Genomic DNA, 21,452 nt, shown 5'->3' on the forward strand with positions numbered 1-21,452 from the left:
ATGGCAAGAACATATGCAGTTCTTGATCTGCTTCATCACAGACATAGCCGAACTCAGATTAACAATGCAGGAATATGACTGCTTAGGAAAAAAAGCTGCACTTTGCTTAGCCTAACAGTTTGGATGTAAAGCTGACATATTCTAAATTATCTCTCAAATGGTATTTGTGATATGCTGACTGATTTTTTTTTTAATCTCAAAACAATAGCCACGCAACACAAACATGATCAGTTCAGCCTTTGAAAGCAGCTGCATATTTGGCATGTTTCAGCACATGAATTTCAGTAACCTTTTCCATTTAAATACACAGAAAATCATATTTCTGCTTCAGCTCTCTAAACAGAGATATTACTGGTAGAATGAGGAAAGGGGGACAACCGCTTCAGTGAAATAACAAAACCCATGTCAAACCAACTCTAAAATTCAGTAATTGGTTTTATTTAACGTGGTCACCCACAGGCTGATAGTCAACACTCAAGATTCCTGTGGAAGATGTTCCTGACGCTGAGGTAGAAAACCCATCAGAGTTTTAACGCCTGGTACCAAAATGAAGTGACTTGCTAATTTAACAAGCTGATGAAAACCTGCATCATATAGGTTGTCATTCCTAACTCAGTGATGGAATATGGCTGGACCTACTTGCAACCCCAAAGCCAGGTTTATGGAGATGATTCTGTTTCTGTAGAGACAGCCATAGGACTGTTTTACCTGGCTGAGGTCAGTTCCAGCATGGCACCAACGTTCCTGTGCTTTTAGGAACCTCCCCCATGGTGCCAGGATCTAACATTAAATGCCCAAAGACCTTTGGCATACCTTGACCTTTAGCATTTACTACACATTCAGGTGATTTTCACATGCGCTACTGCTCCAAGGGAAAAGACATCCAAGTCCTGAAATAATTTCAGATACTGCTCAACAAGCAACCTTTGAGCAAAAATTTACCAGGCTCCTAACCATGCAAAGTGAGCACGCAAGCCTCTGAGCAGTTACCTGAATGCAGCCAGTTTCATTCAATTCAACGCACCTGGGATTTTTAATGAAAGCTAGACTTTTGTCTCCATGCGTTTTGCACAAATGCTTGAAAAGGGGTAACCTCTACTGAAAAGACAGTTTGTTCTCTCAGTGCTTCCTTTCAGCAAGAAAACCAAATAAAAATTAAATTTGAGCTAAAGCCAAATGGATTTCCCTACCCTTACAACTGCTTCCAAACTCTTCAATCACTTACAAGGCACTGGTCTTAAAACCTATGGCACCATTCATGCCTGTAATTCCTACCAACTCCAGGCATCTGGAAGCGTGGAGCTCTCCCAGCACGTAAAGAACAAGAGGTTGCTTTTGTTCTTTCCCTTTATTAGAAGGTACTGTGCTGGAGCTTCATGGGTTAATTTTAGATCTTTCTCCTTTTTAACCTTATGCTTCTTACTCCACTTAAATTCTTCATGTCCCCATACATATCTCACTTCTACTGTGTATCATAGGTTTTTCTCCAATAGCAATAAAAGGTAAAGTCTCCATTGCAAATCTCTTGCTGATTTAAAGGAATCAGAATACTAAAACACAAAGTGATGCTCCAGGATTTCCTCTCCATTAGAACACATTTAATGTTGATTGTTATTATTTTTAATCAGATGCCCATAAAATTGAAGACCCGCATCACTACTGATGTTTCTCCCATAACAAAATTGCATAACGGATTATATGGATTTTTTAGTGAAACTGCCTTGAATCTCTCTGCTTATGGAAGATGAATATCAAAAATCAAACCACAAAAATCATGGCTGCAGCTTCAAGATGCAAACAACCGATTTTGTTGTGCTACTTGGTTTTGTTTATGACAAAATTGCTGACATCTCTCTCAAGTTCATCTCATTACCAAAAATTAGAAAAATGAGGTCACTACTCAAGAGCTCCTACTAATGTGATTTTGGTGTTAGCAGACTAATTTTTTAATTAGCCTTTCTTTGTTTACTCATTCAGACTTGCACGATGTGGAGGGCTGCAGGACTGCCTCATGTCAGACTTACAAAGCTGAGCATAAGATAAATAACTTCTCACGTGCCTCAATACCTCTCTTTCAGCCCTGAACTTTCTGCAGACAGCAGGCATTTGCTTCTCCATAGCTGCATGCAGAGAAGAAAAACAAACTTTATGTTTAATTATGGCAGACTATTCTCTAGATGGGCTACATTTTTAAACAATCTCTTTTGCAATACTAAAGGACTCAGCAGCTTCCTTTTGTCTTTAAAGATTCAATTAAAAGTATGTTTCAGAAATTAAATTACAGCATGAAATTAGCTAAGGGTATGAAATACTGCATTTGCCCTGGCATTCAGGGAAAGGCTGTACAAAGCAATTCACTTAATGGCTCCTAACATGTGATCTCAACTAATAACTAAAGTGCCCTCAGCTAGCAGAGGATCTACTGGTGAGATACACCCTATATAATCCACAAAAAGGAGAAATAGATTAAACTCCAGTAAATCTTATTAATTTATGGTAAACCCTACAGTTACTCTCATTTTTGATCTTTTAAAATGTTACAATTTTGTCAAGTAACATGTTTGTTGGCAGGGATTTAGCTGGCTGGGGCCTTCTCAATCTTGACACGTTCCAGAAGCATCTGCCAGAGTCTATTGGAAGCGTTTGTTTCTCTCTAGCTTTCAGAGAGTACTGCTGGATGTAATTCATCTCAACCACTGGGGATACACTTCAGCTTACTCTTTGCCATACTAATATAGGGAAGGAAATGAGCAGTCCCCTAACTCTTCAGCTGTCCCTTTAATCACCTGTTGGGTACAATTTCAACTCACACTGTGAGCTCTCTTTGTGCTGTGTGCGTGCACTGGGTTAGTGTTTCGCAGGAATCTAATTTCCATTTAGGGTCCTTGGGTACTGTGCAATAAAAAATAAAATCAAAAGCAATTCCACTTATGACTGCTTTCTGTGGGACCAAACCAGCTCCCTTTGCTCATTCACAGGCTCCCATCAGCTCGTATGGGGAGCTGCAGCATCAGCACTGCTAACCCCCAGCAGCACAGTGCTCCCTGAGGCCTGAGTAGTGTCACTCCCACACCACCTCCACCACAGCCTCTCAGGACAGTAGATGGCTGCTGGCTCTGTGCTGTTGATGAAGACCCTTTGCAGAGAACACACACTACATGGTGGGGGCTTTTTTGCTTGTTTTGTTGGGGGTTTGTTTGGGTTTATATATATATATATATATTTAACTGACTTCACTTAGGATTGCAAGTCAAATTAGAGTGGAAAGCCAGGAGCAAAAATAAAAGGAATCTCAAATTAACTACAAAATCTACAGCTAGTAATGTCTCTGCAATCCATTTCTTCTCTAATCTCTCCTTACTCCCCATCTTAATCCAATCGCATAAAAATCTAATCAGTGCACATGCACATTCCTGTTTCCATACAAATTTTAGCCACTGATGTAGCGTAACTCGGCAACAAGATGCCCATCACCAGATGCTTCTGCTGCAGAGGTGGTCTGTACTGAGGCTCTCTGATTTCAGTGATATAGCCAGGAGCAGACTCTCTTCTTTAAGAAAATAAACATCCCAATTAAATAATCAAGCACCACACTATATTTGTGCTTTCCTGTGGAGGAAAATAAAAATAGAGAAGCACGAGCAGCCTGCCAGAAGGATGCTGAGAAGGAGAACATGCAAAGGGAACAAATGCCTGCCACCTGGGTGGGGCATAAAGTAATCTTTACTATTATTAAAACCAGCCAAAGCAGCTATGATTTATGCCCCCAGAAAGAACAATGCACCGAGCTGTTTCGCTCAAAGAACACCTTTGTTTTTCTTCAGCTTTATGAACAGGTATTGTTAAACAATGGCTTTTCCTGAAGGCTCAGAAAGATTCACTCATACTATTCTAATGCTAGCACAGGCCTTTAGTTCTGCTGGCTTCTCAGACTGCTGCTGCTTGTTCCCAGTGTTTATTACTTGGGCAGAATTTCCAAAGTGCATGTGGCTGAACATGCATGTGTGCACATCTAGGAGTGTGGCTAGCTGCAATTTTGCTACTTATGGGCGATGAGACTGCTTTCAGCATACCTTGTGTACAGGTATCTGTCTTTCAGGCTGTAACATGAATTCTTAATTCAGGTCACAGGCAGTTACAACATTTGTCAGGTGCCAGTGAACTTCAGCAGGGAGTGCTTTTTGGTTACTGGAAGCCTTGAACCAGAACAGACCAATTTTGCCAGCAGTCCTGGGCTAGACTTAACATTACATGGCATATTAATTGTGCTGTTTTAATGAATATATTTCTCCATTAATGAAGTCCATCCTAGATGAGTTATAAATACTCAATCTGGGCATGCTTGAGAAAAGAGTCCTCCTTTTTTTTTTACCCAGTCCCTTTTTTCTTTTATTCAGCCCTCACAATAACAGTCTATTTATTTCTGCTTTACTCTATGCAATTTCATAATATACTTTCCAATCAAATACAAACCTTTAACTAGGAACAGCAGCTCCATCAGAAACCTAGAGGGTTGTGCAAAATATCTACTTCCCCACAGCAATACATGCATCTCTGTCTTCACAAGAGGGGCTTTCTGGTTACAATCCCACATCCTATGGTTAAAGAGTAATAGAGTGAGAAAAAAACATCAAAAAAATATAGAAAAACAACTGGAATCACAGAATGGTTTGGGACGGAAGGGACCTTAAAGATCATCTAGTTCCAACCCCTCTGCCACAGGCACTGGACCAGGTTGCTCAAGGCCTCATCCAACCTGGTCTTGAACACTTCTAGGGATGGGGCATCCAAAAATTCTCTGGGCAACCCGTTCCAGTGTCTCACCACCCTCATATTGAAGAATGATATGATTTTCCTAATGTTTAATCTAAATCTGCCCTCTGGGAATGAATTATTAAAAGTCGGATGTTAAGATCCATACACCCCCCATCTTTCAGCACTGGTATGCCACGGACTGTCTCCCAGTGGTACAACAGACCTCCTCCGGAATGACTCAGTCTGCCAAGGAGGCACCAGCCTGTAGGAATGGAATTGGAGCAAGGCCAGTTCCATTTACACAGGTGGTCACACAGCCTGTGAATACCAATAGCATGGAGCCACTCACACTAGATTTTAACAAGTAGAAGAAAAGGGGTCTGTAACCCCTTTAGAAGTCCTTTGGGCTCTCTATGACCCCACACTTCTGATTATGCTTTTAAATATAGCAAAGGAATCCTGAGGAAAAAATGCACCCATTTACATAGTGGGCTAGTATACATCTAAGAAATCTGTGGAATGATGAAGTGGAGGGGATCATATAACATATAATTTTCCCTCAAAAAAGTAGAAAGTGTAGTCAGGAGCCCTAAGAACCTGGAAGACTTATTGAAAATAACATCAAGACTTAGATACCAAAATAACAAACTGATAATGATTTCTGCTTTATTTCCTTGGATTCCAGGATTACCAAGCAGGCTATCAGCCCCTATGGTTAAATTTTAAATGACATTTGTTGCATGACTGTCCAAAAATAAAACTTCTCAGAATAACAGCAACAGCAATATAATATAGCTTGCATTGTGTCTGTTGTTTACTTTGTGTGGCAATAATACAGGCGGCCATATGGATACGAGCATTTGGAAGGGAGGATTTGTTGGCTAGATCATCACATCTGTTTACTTATAAATGCAACAAAAATACATTTGGAGGTCACTGACTGCACAACCATTTTACTCATTCTTGATGAAAAAAAGCCATCAACGCTACTCTTTCTACATCAACACAACTTCAAAAGAGACCCTATGATATTTTCACAAGAAAAAGGTTTTGAAATCATACTAAGATTAGTCTCTGTCATACCTCACCAGCCACTTCTACTAAAAAGATGGTATCACAGCAATAATTTAATCTAGGATGAAATGAGTATGCAACATGTCCAGGAGGAAGATAAAGAAAACAACCACTGCCACTGTTAAACTTCTCTGTAACAAATACCCTTTGATTAAAGGAGCACATACCACTGACCTCGTATCCAAAAATCACATTCACTGAGTGAACTCAGATTTGAAAAAAAACAAAATCACAAAAACACCCCAATGAAAAGCCCACAGTGACATGCTGAGCCAATAACAATAGGTTCACAAGCTTGCATCTTGTAACATCTCGATACTGTGCTTGCAGGTATTTCAACTGAGCCTCTTGCCATGATCCAAAATATTTATTGCACTTCCTTCACCTTTTTCTTGAGGTCTGGCTGTAAGCATATTATAATCTCGCAAGCACAAATATTCCTGCAAATTTAGAAATCTGTAGCTCCCTACGCAAAATTTCAACCACAGACAAATGTTCAGAAAAAGAAGAAACAGTACTTGAAACATTCTTTCCCCTATTTTTCCGATCTAGAGACGTTATCATAAACAGTAAGTTCATAATGAAATTATTTTACTTAGGTTGAAATCTCTTGGTAGAAACTGCTCAGCATGTCCATATACTCTAACATTAAACACATATTCTCAGCTAAACAGAGATTTTACCAGTGAACAATTCCATGCCTAGAAATCTTTTTATATTTGCTTGCTGTCAGCCAAACCTGATAACACTTAACTGTTAGCTGATGTACATATAACTTTTGTCTTGTTCGTGAAGGAACCTAAAGACAGGAATTACAGAAAACTACAGACAGCTAAAATCTGATTTAGATTACTTTCACAACCTTAAAAATTAAATAAACAAAAGGGAAAGAGAAAAATAGGATCTTACATTTGCCGATGGGTTAGTCTTCAATATTTGATTTTCCAAAGAAAGGAGAGGTTAGGATGACAGCTGTTCATTACAATTCCTTCTTTATTACAAGAGCTTAACTCTCCCACTGACTGGCTGGCCCATTTCTGCTAGCTTTAGCTCAGGAGAGTGCTCCTAAAAGCTCCTCCTCTTGACAGCATCTGTCTGGATACTTCCTTCAACAAGTAGAAACAAGGCTTTCCACAGAGCCATTTCAGTACTGAGAATGAGCTACAAGTAAGGGAAATCATTAGAAGTAGAAATAAATATTTTGATGGCCAAGTCCACAATCTGGCAGAAGAAAATTCATGCCCACTAACACCATCGGCTTTACACCAGAGCAGTCACATCTTCATAGCGTTTCAAATCAAAATGACAACTTCCCTGACAGAAACAGCAGCTTGAATGACACCTAAAGACTAGAAGCCAGAACTCTGAAAGCATACATCTCCTAACCAAAGTGTACAACCCCAGCCACTCCCTATGATTAATGCAACATCTCAGCCTTCAGAGGAGGTGGAGGGTTCATTAGTTGTTTCTTACCAAGATTTTGTATTTATACAATTAAAAAAAGCACTGGTGAAGTATCCACACAAGACCATGTATAACAGATTAAAAGTATCTAAATATATACATTTCAATTAAGGATGAGTCAGAAAGCAACTGCTCATTCTAACAGCTGCCTGATGTAAACTCAAAATACTCACCTTTTCCTTGGCACCTGTAACAGCTGAGGCAAATCTACCTTCTGTTCCCAGAAACGCTGCCTACGGCAGATACTGTGTCATAGCAAATGTACATCTCACAGTACTGCAACTCTATTGTGAGTGAAAATGATACTGCTTCATAACTGTATTTGCAATTTATAAGCTCTGTGGGCAATATGCCAGTATGTTCTCTTGGTCTGGACATAGCGCCCTAAACAGACAATGATCAAGTAGTGAGACAAGACAAATAAAAGATGGAAGTAAAAAGGTCTAAAAATTAGGTCCAAAATACATACACTAACATACTTTTTGTGGCTTACTCTCAGCTACTGATCAGCACATTAACCTTATTTTCTCCGCATGATCGCTAAGTACCACGCTAAAATTAGGTCAGAAATTCAGATCAGATCAGCTGACTCAGCCCAGCAAGATCAGACAAAGACTAGTTGCCTTTCCCCCCCGCCTCTATCCAATATGATGTGTTTATCCCCTGCAATGTACAATAGATCCATACATTTTTTCCCCACAATTAACCTATCAGAACCACACATGATGAGGCAGCAATCACATGGAAGGTACCTCAGTGCTGCTGAAGGAACACACGCAACTTATCCTTAGGAAGGCAAAATGTACAATCAAACAGCTTTTCTTTTTAGGTCATTTGTCAGATCTTGTTTCCAAACTGCTCAGACTAATGCATTTCAATGAACTTTTAAGTCATTCAGCATGGTTATGAGATGATTTAGGTAAATAACAGCTGCTTCCAAATAGTGTTGTCTGTGAATACCACCGCTTTATTAGATAATAAATTACTCATTATTATGTTGTTAATATACCCGATCAGCCTTCTTCTAAAGGAGACCATCTGAACACTGAAATTGAATAGCTTCTTGAAAAATTAAATAGACTATTAGGTAATTTTCAGTAGGTGCCAAAGACTTATAGCTGCCGTATTTTGATTCCCATAAGCAGAAGGAGAGTGTTCGCTGAAACCCCCTCTCCTGCTCAAAATCTACCTGCAGTTAATCACAGGGGATGATTCCCTTGTTGCTAAGGAGATTGTTTTCAGCTGTCAGTATTCTCCAGACTGGTAGCACTGTTACCACTGCACATGTGCACCACTTGCTATCTAGGCCACGCTATCAGGAATCACGCGTAATACAAATACCCACCAAGATAGGGTAAAGACGTAAGGAATATTGTACAGAACAAAGAAGGAATCAATAATCCTGCTTTACCTTTCCTGACTGCTATGTTTCAATAGACTCCATGGTATTGGATGAATCTCTAGGGGTTACTACAGGGAGCAGATTCAACTGCCATCAGCCTGACTTCAGACATCATGGTTTCTTTAGTTGAATCAATGCTCTCCCTTGGTCTGCCACTGCTTTTAGTTTCCCTTACAAAGTATGGATCACAAATAGCTCATTTTCCCTCTCCAAGTTTACACAGCAAACAGATGGGAAAAGAAACTTGAAGACAGCATTTTCCAGGATTTCCTAAGGTGGTTTTCCCACTTTGTTTTATCAGACAGATACGATTTACTCCCTCAATGTTACTGAGATAAGCCAAGTGGGGAGAGAGTAAAAGGGATCACCATAAACATGGTTTTCCACAGAAGAGCACTATATTCAAGAAATGTTGATGCCTCCAATCCACACACATACACAGGCTGTTTCTCTGACAGACTCACTATATTGCTGCTAATCTTCCTTGTGTCTTCTGACTGAATGTGAGCACCAGAGTTCTGTTTTCAGTGATCTCAGTTTAGCATGAGCAACAGTTACATGGTTTGGCTCAGCCCTAAATCATCTGCACTTATTCAGAGCTCTTCATCAAATCATTTTACCAAGATCAATAAATAAAACCATACAAACCAACCACAAGGAAGGAAATACTGTTACCGCCATTCAAATTAGGTAGAGAAGCTTCAGGAACCAGACAGGCACACAACTTACTCTCTTTTGCCCAAGAAACCTGTTCTGCCACTTAGTGACCTTTATGGTCACACATAGGAAAGTGCATGCAAACAGGTCAGCCAGAGCACAGCCTAATTAGCTGTCAACTCTGAAGGCTGTATTCCAAATACATCTGTATACATTGACAGTTTAACACAGCTTATTATCGAAGGAAGAAATTACTACAAGGACTGGGGAATGTATTTTTTCATCCAGTTGTAAATTAATGAAATAGTTAAGTTTCAATAAATACAAAATATTTGCAACTTTTTTTCCTTAGAAAGAGCCAGCAATGTAAGATGAGAAAGTACTCTTCATCTCACTACTTTAAAACAGCAATTTATTGACTAGCGCTTTTGTATGCTCTCACTTAACACGTGACACAGATTCACGTGCTCGCTCTGCTTAATACAACTAGAACTTCCCTCTCTCTTGCATTAAGAAATATTTTGAGGTAGGTCTTCCTATCTTTTTCTTCCCAGAAATGTTGCAGTTTATGTTGCTATTCACTAATCAAAAGAAATAGATGACCACTAAATAAAGATGGCAAGAATGAAAACTAATGCGTATTCAGCACAGATAAATAAAAAGCAAACCCCAAGCCCTCTTGCATTAATCTGCTGCAAGGAAAAACATTTTCTCTCATGAAGCTATGCATAGTATAGCTTCTGCTACAAGCAGCCTATGCCTTTGACACCCCAATAGTTTGAATCCCCCTAAAGATCACTCGAAAGCTGACAAGAGAATAAATAGTCCAGAAGGTACCACAATACATATTGCATGGGTTCTCACTATTCACCTGAATTTCACATTATTCTTACATACATACACACACACACAGCCCAATTAATGACAATCCAAAAAGATCTACTTCCTGCAACATAAAGCAGCCATAATTTTGTTTTACGTTGCTGCTTTTCCCTCCTGTGACAAACTATGTTCTGTTCTTTTTCCTTTTCACATTCCATCAAAATCACCAGAGTATAGAGCTGCTGCTGGAACATTTTCAGCAGAACATGTCTGTTATACCTAGATGTACAGTAGCCAAGCCAAAACATTAAATTTAATCCCTTAAACTGAAATACAGAAGATTCGTGCTGGGGTCAAACAAATCAAAGGACCTCTCAACAGTTTGTGCTCAAGCCAGCCATGTATAAACATATAAAAATTTAGCATTCAGATGGAAGATTAACCTGTATTACACAATTTGTACCTCTCCTCAAGAAAATGCATTTTAACATATGCAAATGTGTGTAGAATAAATATTTATATCTATCCCATTCAACCTTCTTTTCTCCTCTGAGAGGCTGCGGAGATTTCATTGCTATCCATTGGCACAAGAAGCCGGTCATGTGAGTGCTCCTCTCACTAACTGCCAATTAAAATCAATGGAATTGTTCAAGAAGAACCATTATAGGGTTCTGCCCATCAGGGGCTTGATCCATTTTCCTTTAAATGGTTGAAGTATTTTTACTGACTTCAGAGCATGCAGAATGGTGAGGAAAACACAAATAACAGATATTTATTTTTTAAATATCAGACAGCAATTTAAAAATTTATTAAATTCAAAGCATTAACCCAAGGAGAGTCTATTTTGACCTATGAGGCTGTCCCTGCCTTGCAAGAGCTCATCTTGGCACACAGCACCCAACTGCCCATCTGAAAGCTTCTAAAAGCACTGAGTGGATGAGGACCTGTTTTTCACTAGATTTACACATCCTGTTCCAAACACCAGAACTTTTTGTTATGAACCACAGCTCCTGAAGATGCCGTACATGCTCTAACTGAATATATTTGGATGGAAACACTCTCCTCCACTAAGAGAGGCAGAACCATTCAGTATCATGTAAAGCACATGCAATTAGTAGCCTAACATGAGCCAATGCTCTGTGCTGCTTTTACCAGCAAGCTGATTTGACATCAACAGGTCTACACATATTTACCATATCTGAGAGCAAGCCCTTCACCGTGCATTCACTCTGCCAGACCACTCATCTTTTTATCAAAATATTTACCGTTTTATTGCTTCTTCTTGTTTTCGGCGTTTTTCACTCTTTTCTTTCAAGTAAGCCAGGTTTGTCTCATTCCTCATGCGATCATTCTCTCGAGCAATGTCTGATGCATTCTGTATAACCAAGCCATCATAGGCCTTCATCCCCATATCTTCAATATACTGGAGAAAAGCTCCCAAAGTGACCTCCTCCTGATTAGAACTCATCATCTTGCAGGAGATAATGAACAAAGGAAAGCAACGTTTCCTGCAGGTTGAAAAACACAGAATACCTTAATCAGTAGGAAAATAGCTTATGGTTTATGACAGCGAGATTGTATAAATTGCAATTAACATCTCTATAAGAGACAATTTCTTAGACTTTCTCCTGGCTAAAGGTAATAAAGCAATTCAGAACACAGAACAACATTACTCGAGACAAAAGGAGATAAGACCCAAAAGTCCCTTTTTGCAAGCGATGAAGATCCATCCATATACATTGCTCAAATTCCAAACAAAAGGACTTTCTCCCACCCCTTGCCTTTTCTTAATACCCTTCAGTTACAACACCTATCTCCCTGGATCTTAGTTTGAATTGGACTAAAAAGGCTTACATCCCAGGACAGCAAGTCCTTTTTTGCAGTTTAGATAAAGCTGCACCAGAACACATCACTAGACAAAACCCCTATTATCCAGGATGTTCTAAAGTTCAGGTGGAAAATACTGTTCCACGGTTTGGAACAAAGAAGTCCAAATTTTTTTTCAGGTTCAAAATCTAGAAAGAAATATTGTGAAATAGTTTCCTGTGCTTCTTAGTAATATAGATAGGAACCCATATGTCCTCGTCATGTGTTGCCCAATACAGTTGTTGAAGCTCAAAGAACAGGTGAGAATTCTAACGGTCCCGAATTCTCCAACCTTCTGTATTTCTTCCACAGGTATGACAGACACTTGGGCACAGACACACTTAGATCCCTTGGTCACTCCTGGCTCCATGGCAGGCAGCCTAAAAGCTCTCAGAAAGGCCCCAAAGGTTTTCCACTCAGCAGCAGACACCCTGGGAATTGAACTCTGGTGTCTACACAGGGGTAAATATGACAGGTGACTAAATGTGAGGTATAATTTCAAGAAACATAGGTAGCGAAATTCTGTACAACTGCATTGACTACTTATTAAACAAATAAAATAGAACGTTAGGAAAACAGAATTGTACCATCTCCTTATTTTAAATACTGATTACTGTAAGGTCCTGAGACATATGATCCTAAGTGACATTATCCTCACACAGGCCTGTGAGTGTGGTCCTCATCTTACAAATGAAGAGTCAATGCAGAGAGTAGCTGAGTGACCTGGCAGCTGAGCTCAGCTCTCAAAGGTAGGTTTAGCTTCTTCAGTACTAGAGCATCCTTCCTTTCCCTGAAGAAGGATGGTGTGACTTCTCAGAATTTGCCTGAGAACCATGCCAGCACTGCAACTAGAAGTGATCTTATTGAATAGGCAATAAGTATCCTGTCTGCACACAGATTTTAGGGCAGAGTCCCTGCGTAATCAGCAAGAAAAAAAATCTTTCTTTCCTAGTATACTGCCACATTTCTAATCTTTATTACACTGTTAGACAAGCAAAATTCTAATCAGGCCAGGCAATGATTAAAATAAAAATAATTAAAATCTCTTACAGACTCTATCAATCCACCCTGGGCCTTCAGACACAGCCCTGAACATGAGAACAAAATGCCTTTACGTCCATCCACAAGGAGGAAAAGGAGAGAAATATTTTTCCACCTTTTAAATTTTTCTTCCCCATTGATTACCTGAATCAAGAATGGCAACAAGCATGTGGTTTCAGGCAGTTAATACTTAAAAAGCACATCAATATTTTTTCCCTTGCTCTCCATATCAAAATTATTTCTATGCAGTGGTAACCTGAGTGTTAAAATGATGAAGATTCAGAGGATGCAAAAGGTCTGCTCCCATCACCTCTTCTACCTTCCAAGACATCCTTTTCTACCAACTAAGCCTGAATATGAGTGTAAGGCTGATGATCAGGGTCACTAAATTGATCTAAAAGGTACTTTCAAGCATGGGTATAGGTATTTCCTACTAATTCCTGAAGTGCAAAACCAGTGAGTGAGGTCTTAGAGCAGCCCAGTGTGTGTGCATGCATGCAATTTCACACAGCTTTCATGTTGGAAGTAGCTAAAACTTCACTGGCTTGCAATATGTATTGAGCCATTCTATATATTTCCATAAGTGGCACCATATCTGCAAACAAGTGAATTGTGAAGCTGAAAATGAGCTAAACAGACACTATCAATGTTACTGATGTTTCAGTAGACATCGTTTCAGACCAATTCCTAACCTCTCTGATTAAGAAAGGTAAGTCCAGATACCATAGTCCTTTCCTGGAAGTCTCTGTCTACAGCACAAAGCCTACCTGATCAAAACCAATGCTAACAGCATCGACAGCTCTAACTTCACTGTCTCCAAACTCTTCATACGGCATTTATATATGTTTTTTGATGTTAAAGTCTGGGCCACTTTCCCATTAGATGGCTATTTCACTATATTTTCCATTTTGGACTTCTAGTAAAGCCTAGTTGAATTAAATTAAATTAAAGCATGTTGAATTAAATTCAGATAAACCTGGACAACAAAGATACCCCGCCCTAGCGACCTTCGTGGCAGTTTTGCCATTATTTCTCCAGGGACCAGAGTTTACTTCTGAAATGTAATATGAAATTTTATACTGAAGAAAACTTCAGCAGGCTTTCAATAAATGCAGTTCAGATTCATTTTTCCCCAAGACATATAGAACTTTATCTGCTGCACACTCTCTTTCATGATAATACTGCATATTTTTTCTCATTTTTTCCCTTTCTGAGGTCAAAAATAAGCTGATACTCACAGATATGCTGCATCTCCTTTCATTATGATAGTTATTTCTCATATGAGAGGATAAAGTCATTCTAATTGCAAAAAGACTGAATAAAATGCCTTTATTCTGCTGCATTCACTGAACAGATACTTTATATGCTGGTTTATCACTGATGTTTTCTCTTACTGAAGTCATGCAGAATGGCAACAATTGACACAACATTTAGTAAACAGAAATATATTTTCTTTGTCCTAACAGGGATCCAATCCTGCAATAGAACTGAGCAACTGTAGCTACTTAGCTCCTGTGACTACGGAGGCTCGTGACACCAAATTCAGTTTGGAGTACCCCCGGGGGGGGGGGGGGGGGGGGGGGGGTTGGAGGCCTGTCAGACATTTCAAAACCTTGAATCAGCATTTATGGCACTAACTAACTTTGAAAAGCCTCTAAACCAGTAGCAAGCATTTTCTAGTTAAAACCTCATGTATTTCCTGCCTGCATGGTATTTTACAGCCTCATTGCATTTACTAACATTGTAGAGTTGTGGATGCTACACTTAAATAGGGAATAAAAATGCAAACACCTGGGGCAAAAAGCCTAATTACTGTAAACATTTATTCAGTATTAGTATTCCTTGTACAGCACACTATGACCTATTTTATTTAAAGGTATTAAGGCCACTTCAGAGAAACTATGTTACCTTAGTAAACGTGCTTTGTGACTGCAATAGGCCGTAACCAATCCATGTGCTCCATTGAGCTGCACCCATTGCTTGCTGGCCACCCTCCTTGGAAACACATGTGGACAGTACTGATCAACTTTTGATCAAAGGTTCTGCTGACTGGTAAACTCAGGCAGCGAGCAATTCCTAACCATCTGCCAGGGCAGAAACAAGCACAAGCTTCTGTTTGAGTACATTTATATTTGATTAAAAATATGCAAATGCAAGTTGATAAATAAGTAATATAAAGTGTAGGTGAGTCACCACCATTTTGGCCCCCCTAACATGCACATTGCCGCCAGATATTTTGTTAGCTGGTAGCAAAGACCATACAGAGTCATCAGTGTATTTGCAATCACGTTGTTTTCAGTGCATTTTGTTCTCCGAAACCAAGCTGTCCTAGAAAACTGTACCTGGGAGTTGCTCTGTTTGGGAAATTCTTCTGACAACTCCTTTCTCTTCCCCTCCTCAACATGAAGGAACAGTAGGAGACAGCAGGAAGGAAGAAAAGCCCTGGATTTCAGCTACTGAAGCCAACACACTGAGAAATCACCAGAAACTGGTGGGAGGAACTTTGTTGCAAGTGTTCACTGAATGTGAACTGTTTTGGAAATTCACCTGAGTACAAGGACACAAAGGAGTTCTCCAACATGTCTGGGTTGCTTTTAAAGGTCAAACACTGTGTGAAACCTCACAGAGGAGAGAAAAAAACACAACACAAAACAACCAATCCTGCTCACTTGCCCCTCCATGTACCCCCAGATCAGAGGGACACTGGCAAAGGAGCACAGAGCAGCTCACATTGTTGTGGCCATGCAGTCAGCTGTCAGCAATGAGGAGTAAAGCAAGATTTTTCTTTTCTTCCCTGCCAATGCATCTGGTTTACTGGCAAGGGCAAGCAGTCCCCTTACTGGTTTGCCTAGAAATATTTACATAACTAAATACAAGATCTTTGTATTGATTCAGACACAATTTCTATGGGGAGTGACACATTGTGCTTCACAAGACTGTTGCATACCTTACTTCTAATTTAACTGTTTGCTTTGATGTCAAACATACAGCATTCTTGGTCAAACCCAAACCCACCTCTTTTTCATATGATCAGTGTGCAAAAATATTGAATTCAGAATATGAGGCGTAATCGACCCAGTATCACAGTATCAAAGCAGTGCTATACATTAATATTCAGACACGCAGTTCCCCCTCTTATTCACATGAGGATCCCCAAAATATCAGTTGCTTTACAGCATGCTTGACAGCCATAAGCTGCAGCTGTGCTGCATTGAAAATTGGCAATGCTGACGTTAAACTGAAGGAGCTTTTTGAAGTAATGACAAAGGCACTGATTGCCTTCTTCCAAAGAGAGGGATAAAATTTAAAAAGGAAAAAAAGTATCATAGGAGAATGGAGCCTGGAAACACACAAGTGGGGTTGCCCAAAGTCCTGAGTCCAACCCCTAATTTATAAAGGTCTACACACCTCTCGAGTCCTGCCCATCTCCCTTCCAAATACTGCCTCCTCTCTTTGAGACACATCTGCTTTCACATCACCTGTCAACTCCCTCCACAAAATTCAGTGGATTCTGCACAACCCTCGAGTTTGAGCTGTTGCATTTTAGTTGCTTGTAAGGCAATAAGAGCAAAGTAGACAGACCAGCCATATCCAGTTTTCACAAACTGCTGACCACAGCAGCACTAATAAGGATCTAATGGCATTGGGTGTACAAAGAATACTTTCACTGCAAAAAAAAAAAAAAAATCAGTGATGGAAAAATATACTACAGACTACATGGCAAAACTCTGTCTCTTATCATAACTGTGCTTTATATCAGCTGAGCTTTGAAATACCTGAACAGTTGAGTGTGATGAGACAAATTTCTAGGACATGCTTTTTGGAGTTGCATTCCCTGCTCATTCTTAACAATGAGCTGGCATTACTGCATTCACACACAGCGATGCATTCAATCCTAATGTCAAAGAGGAAAGACCTTCTGAAATAGCCTGCAAGTTTCCTACTATAGATCATTTGGCAACTTTTTATGCAGATATTTAAAGAAAATCAACCACTACACTCATTTGGAAGTACAAAATATACTTCGCATTTTGACTGGGATTACAGATTATATACCTTGTCCTCATTATACTGCACAGCATGAGCTCTGGCACCTGGGTGAAATCACTGAAGCTAAGTAGTGCTAAGCCCTTTACTTAAAGAGGTTAAAAGTGGCTCCTTCAAGGAGAATGCTACTGCATGGGTTTAAAGAAATAGTCCATTTCTACAGATGTCCCACCCTTCATAGGGCACAGTTATGCTCAACGTAGTTTTAAGAACTGCAAAAAATACCCTGAGCCTTAAATTTTGGCTCCCTTGCTAGTGCCTTCTGAAAAGGGAAAGGTCTTTGCTAACAATGACTCCTCTATGACTCCAGAATGTAAAGAGCCGTTGTTTACTTTGCAACACAGTAACACTTTTATCACTTCTATCCCCTGAGGAAAATAATGCTTCTTCCTAACTACACAACGCTGGACAATTACAAATCTAAATTCTAAATGGCCAGCACTTAAGTGCAATTATGACATTTTATCACCCCAATATTATGCAGAAGACTTATGAACAACAAGAATAAAACCACACACCACACACAGACATATACAGACACATTATGTATGCAAACAGGAGTGCATTTGAACTCAGAAGAAAGAATAAGCTTCTTTCTGATGTATTTTTCTTCCTCCTCCTTAAGAAAATGAAATGGAGATTTCACTGCCACCAGCATCACATTAAGAGGCTGTAAAATATTAATTGTGCAGTGTGTCTAAGTAACTAACATAGATGTTAGAAATTAGGGCAATTAATTCATCAGAAAATAGCAAAGAATGTTTTTAATTATTTAGCCGTGCTTTTTACAAACAAAAAAATTCAGATGCAAAATGTCTCTATTACACGCACAATCAACACGTGAAGTACACAAAACCAGTCAAATGGACTTCATCTTTTAGTTTAGCAATGGCTTGATTAATACCTCCTAAAAATACATGCAACTTCATCATTATCTATTCTGACTACTCATTATTTCATTTTGTAATTTCTTCTCTTTCTAATTAGCACCGTATTTTATTAGCATGCTTATATAATGTATTAAAATATGTACGTACCAAAATTTAAGTCCACGGGGACTGCTAAGTGCAACAATCAAAGGTGACTTTTGCCTGTAAAAGCCCTTTCCTGTGGTTATCTCAGTGCAGTCGGAAGGGATATTTCAGCACCATAAGAAACAGATTTGCAGTTAGGCTCAGTTTTTTCTTCAGTTAAAGTGCATTAAATCTTGTTGGCAAAATTGCCCAGATCGTAGAATTCGACATCACTGTAAGTCAGTGTGTTACATTACAGATCTTCTTAACATATGATTAAAATGGCATGGAAAGTTTGGCTTAAAAAAAAAAAAATGCAGTGGCAAGAGAAGACAGGTGCTTGCTTCTTTAAATCCACATTCAGAGAAGAGAGGGTACAGATAATGGGAGGGTATAAACAACACCCTGCTTTGAGGTCCAGCAGAGGAGAAACGGGATGATTTTTACCCACTTTACAACATAGAAGATTACAGCACCATCATATGCACTAACACTGAGATTTCTAAGGTGCCTCATTTGAATATGTTCTGTGGAGACAAAAAGAAAGGAATATAAGGAATGGAAAGCATCCTATCCAAATGGCTTCTTGCAGCAGGAAAGACGCTCTCTCATTGCCACTTAGATACAGAAGGTCTGAGGCAGTCTAGCTCGTGGCATAGTCTCTCTCTCTCCCCCCTCCCCGTGACTACAGGCAGGCTTGCTCTCTCCAGCTGCCTTAGTCAGTTGATGCTGCTTTTGATTAATCAGGGATTCTCAAACAAAGAGCAAGCCTACCTTCGCGTGCCAGCAGGGCTGTGGGGCTCCTCTCCCGCCGCAACAGTCGGGCTGCCCCGGCCCCCCGCGCAGCCAGCATCCTAGCACCTCGGACAGCGGCCGCTCCCCCGCGCCAGGCCCATCGGGCGGGCGGGGCGGCGGCGGCGGGGCCGCGCCGGGAGCCGGAGCGCGGCAGCGGCGTCGGTCCTCGGCTCCGGGGGCTCGGGCGCTCACAGAGCCGCCCAGCTGGAGCTAGGCAACAGTCCCTCTTTTAGCTCCACTGCACTGAAGACTGATTAGCACGTAATCCAGGGGGGGGAGAAAAATAAATAAATCTGCATGAACAGCACTGCACATCACATTTAGTCTATAGGTAGGAAAGAATATGAAACAACGCCCTTCCCCCCTCCTTCTCCCTTCCCAAAAAAGAAACTGTTCTTCCAAGAAGAATGTGTAAGTTAACCTTTAGCCCATGTTATGGCTCAAGGAAATCAGCGGCCACTTAAAAGGAACGTATAAAGCTCTGTTTGATACCTCATATTGATGTATCTTTTGCACTCACCCTCACTGAAAAGCAGTGCAAGGCACACAATTACTGCTGACGCAGGGTAGCTGCTGCTTGGGGAAAGAGGGGAGGAGCTTTCCAACCTCATCAAAACAACCTCCCACCACCTGCTCCCAGTGCTGGGGAACAAAACTGTGCTACTTGGACAGAGCCGCATTTACACTGGTTTTTTACTTAGATCGATGCACGCACTCTGGAAAGAAGCATTTGGCCGAAAAACATTCAGGGTGCAACTACACAGTCTTGTGCTGATCCAGAATTTGTGAATGTAATGGTTTGGAAGAAAACATTCCCTTCCTTCTGAACTGGATCAATCTGTGGTGTTGTTCCTCCTCACAGAACATGTGCAGTTTTGCTTTCTCTCCCCTAAACCTGCAGTCTGGACACAAAGCAAAAGCATTTGCTCCCTGCGCAGAAGCCAGTCAGCAGGGAGAGGTCTGAGTGTGAACAGAATGCATTACCCCATTGTTCACTGCCATTTCATACTTCCTCCTTTCTTAACTTACAGGTATATTTTTCTCTTGCATAAAATACTGGTTTTGATGTTACAGTAAGAGTTGAATTTATTTCTAAAAGTAATAACATAAATTAGAATAAAACACTTCCAAAGTAATGCAAGTACACATGCAAAGCAGTGCTAGTACAGAAATAATGCAGGAGAACTTCCTGCAGATTTATTACCCCTGACTGTAATATCCCAATTACCTTCCATTCAAGAGCCACCTAGACACACTGGAAAACATGGTGACCTCCAGTGGTGACCAATACTAACACTGGAACCATAGCCTGAAAAAAAACCTGCTCCTAAAAGTCTCTCTCAAATTCACTAGCAACTCACTCACTCATTGTAGTAGTGCACATCCCAGCACACTTCTTGCAACCCTATGAAGGTTTGTGAAGGGCAGTGAAACTTCCACGTAACATCTCCAAGAGACCATTTCAAAAGGATGCTTTAAGAGCTACAAAGAGAGCCCAGAGGCTAGCCCACAGCTCTGCTTCTGATTAACTTCCTTGAAGGATACCTTAAGAGCAGCTGTGACTGTGCAGTAATTGAGGAATTAGATTTTCATCAGATGGAGATTCCTGTCACATAACACCCTCTTCTTTCCAATACTCTTCCAGAATTAAAGACCTTCCTTATCTCTGCCCCAAGCCATGCACCAGAACCAGACAAATTGCCAAGTCAGATTCTTTTCTGTGTTACTTTCAAAAGATATCATTGTAAAGTCATTACAGAGTAACTCAAAGGCCTACTAATTTTAAATCCACGAGCGTGAAATACTTGGCTGTGTCTTCACCACATGGTTTATCTCAGTAATAGAGCTCACTCCAATGCAATCATCTTCCAGACTACTTATGTTATTGTACCTTTTGGCAGATTCTTGCACCAAGGTTCCTAGGGACCTATCCCTATCTCCATCAGCTCTGGAAAGAAATGTCCACTTTTCCTTCCAGTAGCACTGTGGGAAGGGCACATGGGAATATCATGACCTCTACAAGGCTAGCAGTTCCATTCTTGGTTGAAGCACACACATCTCTCATCTGCCTCCACAGCAGATATCATCAACTCAAGAAAAAGCACCTGCGGAATCAATCATGGGACTTTCTGCATGGATGGCAGAAAACCTGGATCAAAACTCAGAAAGCCTGCATTATGGTTCTCCCCCCGCCTCCTAGTTTCTTACAGAACAGGGCTATGATCATCTTTAAACATGTCTAATGACAACCATAACGAAGCCATGACTGGCTTTTACTCCTTAATTTTACAAGACCTAACTGGTACAAATGCATGCACCTCCACAAATTTACTACCTATGTTCTGCTGTGGCAGAGGTCTAGATTTGGCTTCCTGGTTTCCAGACAGCTAGCAGTGGAGAAGCATTTATTTCTTACAGTAGCTGCCAATCTCCAGTCCCCATCTCCTTTGCTCCATATCCTTCCCAGAGGTTACAACCACCCAGAAGTTTAGCAGATGTACTTGTACTATGTACAA

General features: G+C 40.3%; 1 protein-coding gene across 1 annotated transcript in view; it reads right to left on the reverse strand.

The window, feature by feature from the left end:
- Window positions 1-21,452, reverse strand: part of NYAP2 (neuronal tyrosine-phosphorylated phosphoinositide-3-kinase adaptor 2) — a 169,062-nt gene that overhangs the window by 119,307 nt on the left and 28,303 nt on the right. The window contains exon 2 of the mRNA XM_065672667.1: window positions 11,440-11,682. Within this exon, the coding sequence (XP_065528739.1) occupies window positions 11,440-11,645 (206 nt within the window). The 5' untranslated portion in view covers window positions 11,646-11,682. The remainder of the gene's footprint in view (window positions 1-11,439; window positions 11,683-21,452) is intronic.

The sequence above is a fragment of the Lathamus discolor genome, chromosome 3, assembly GCF_037157495.1.
Source record: "Lathamus discolor isolate bLatDis1 chromosome 3, bLatDis1.hap1, whole genome shotgun sequence".
NCBI lineage: Eukaryota > Metazoa > Chordata > Aves > Psittaciformes > Psittacidae > Lathamus > Lathamus discolor.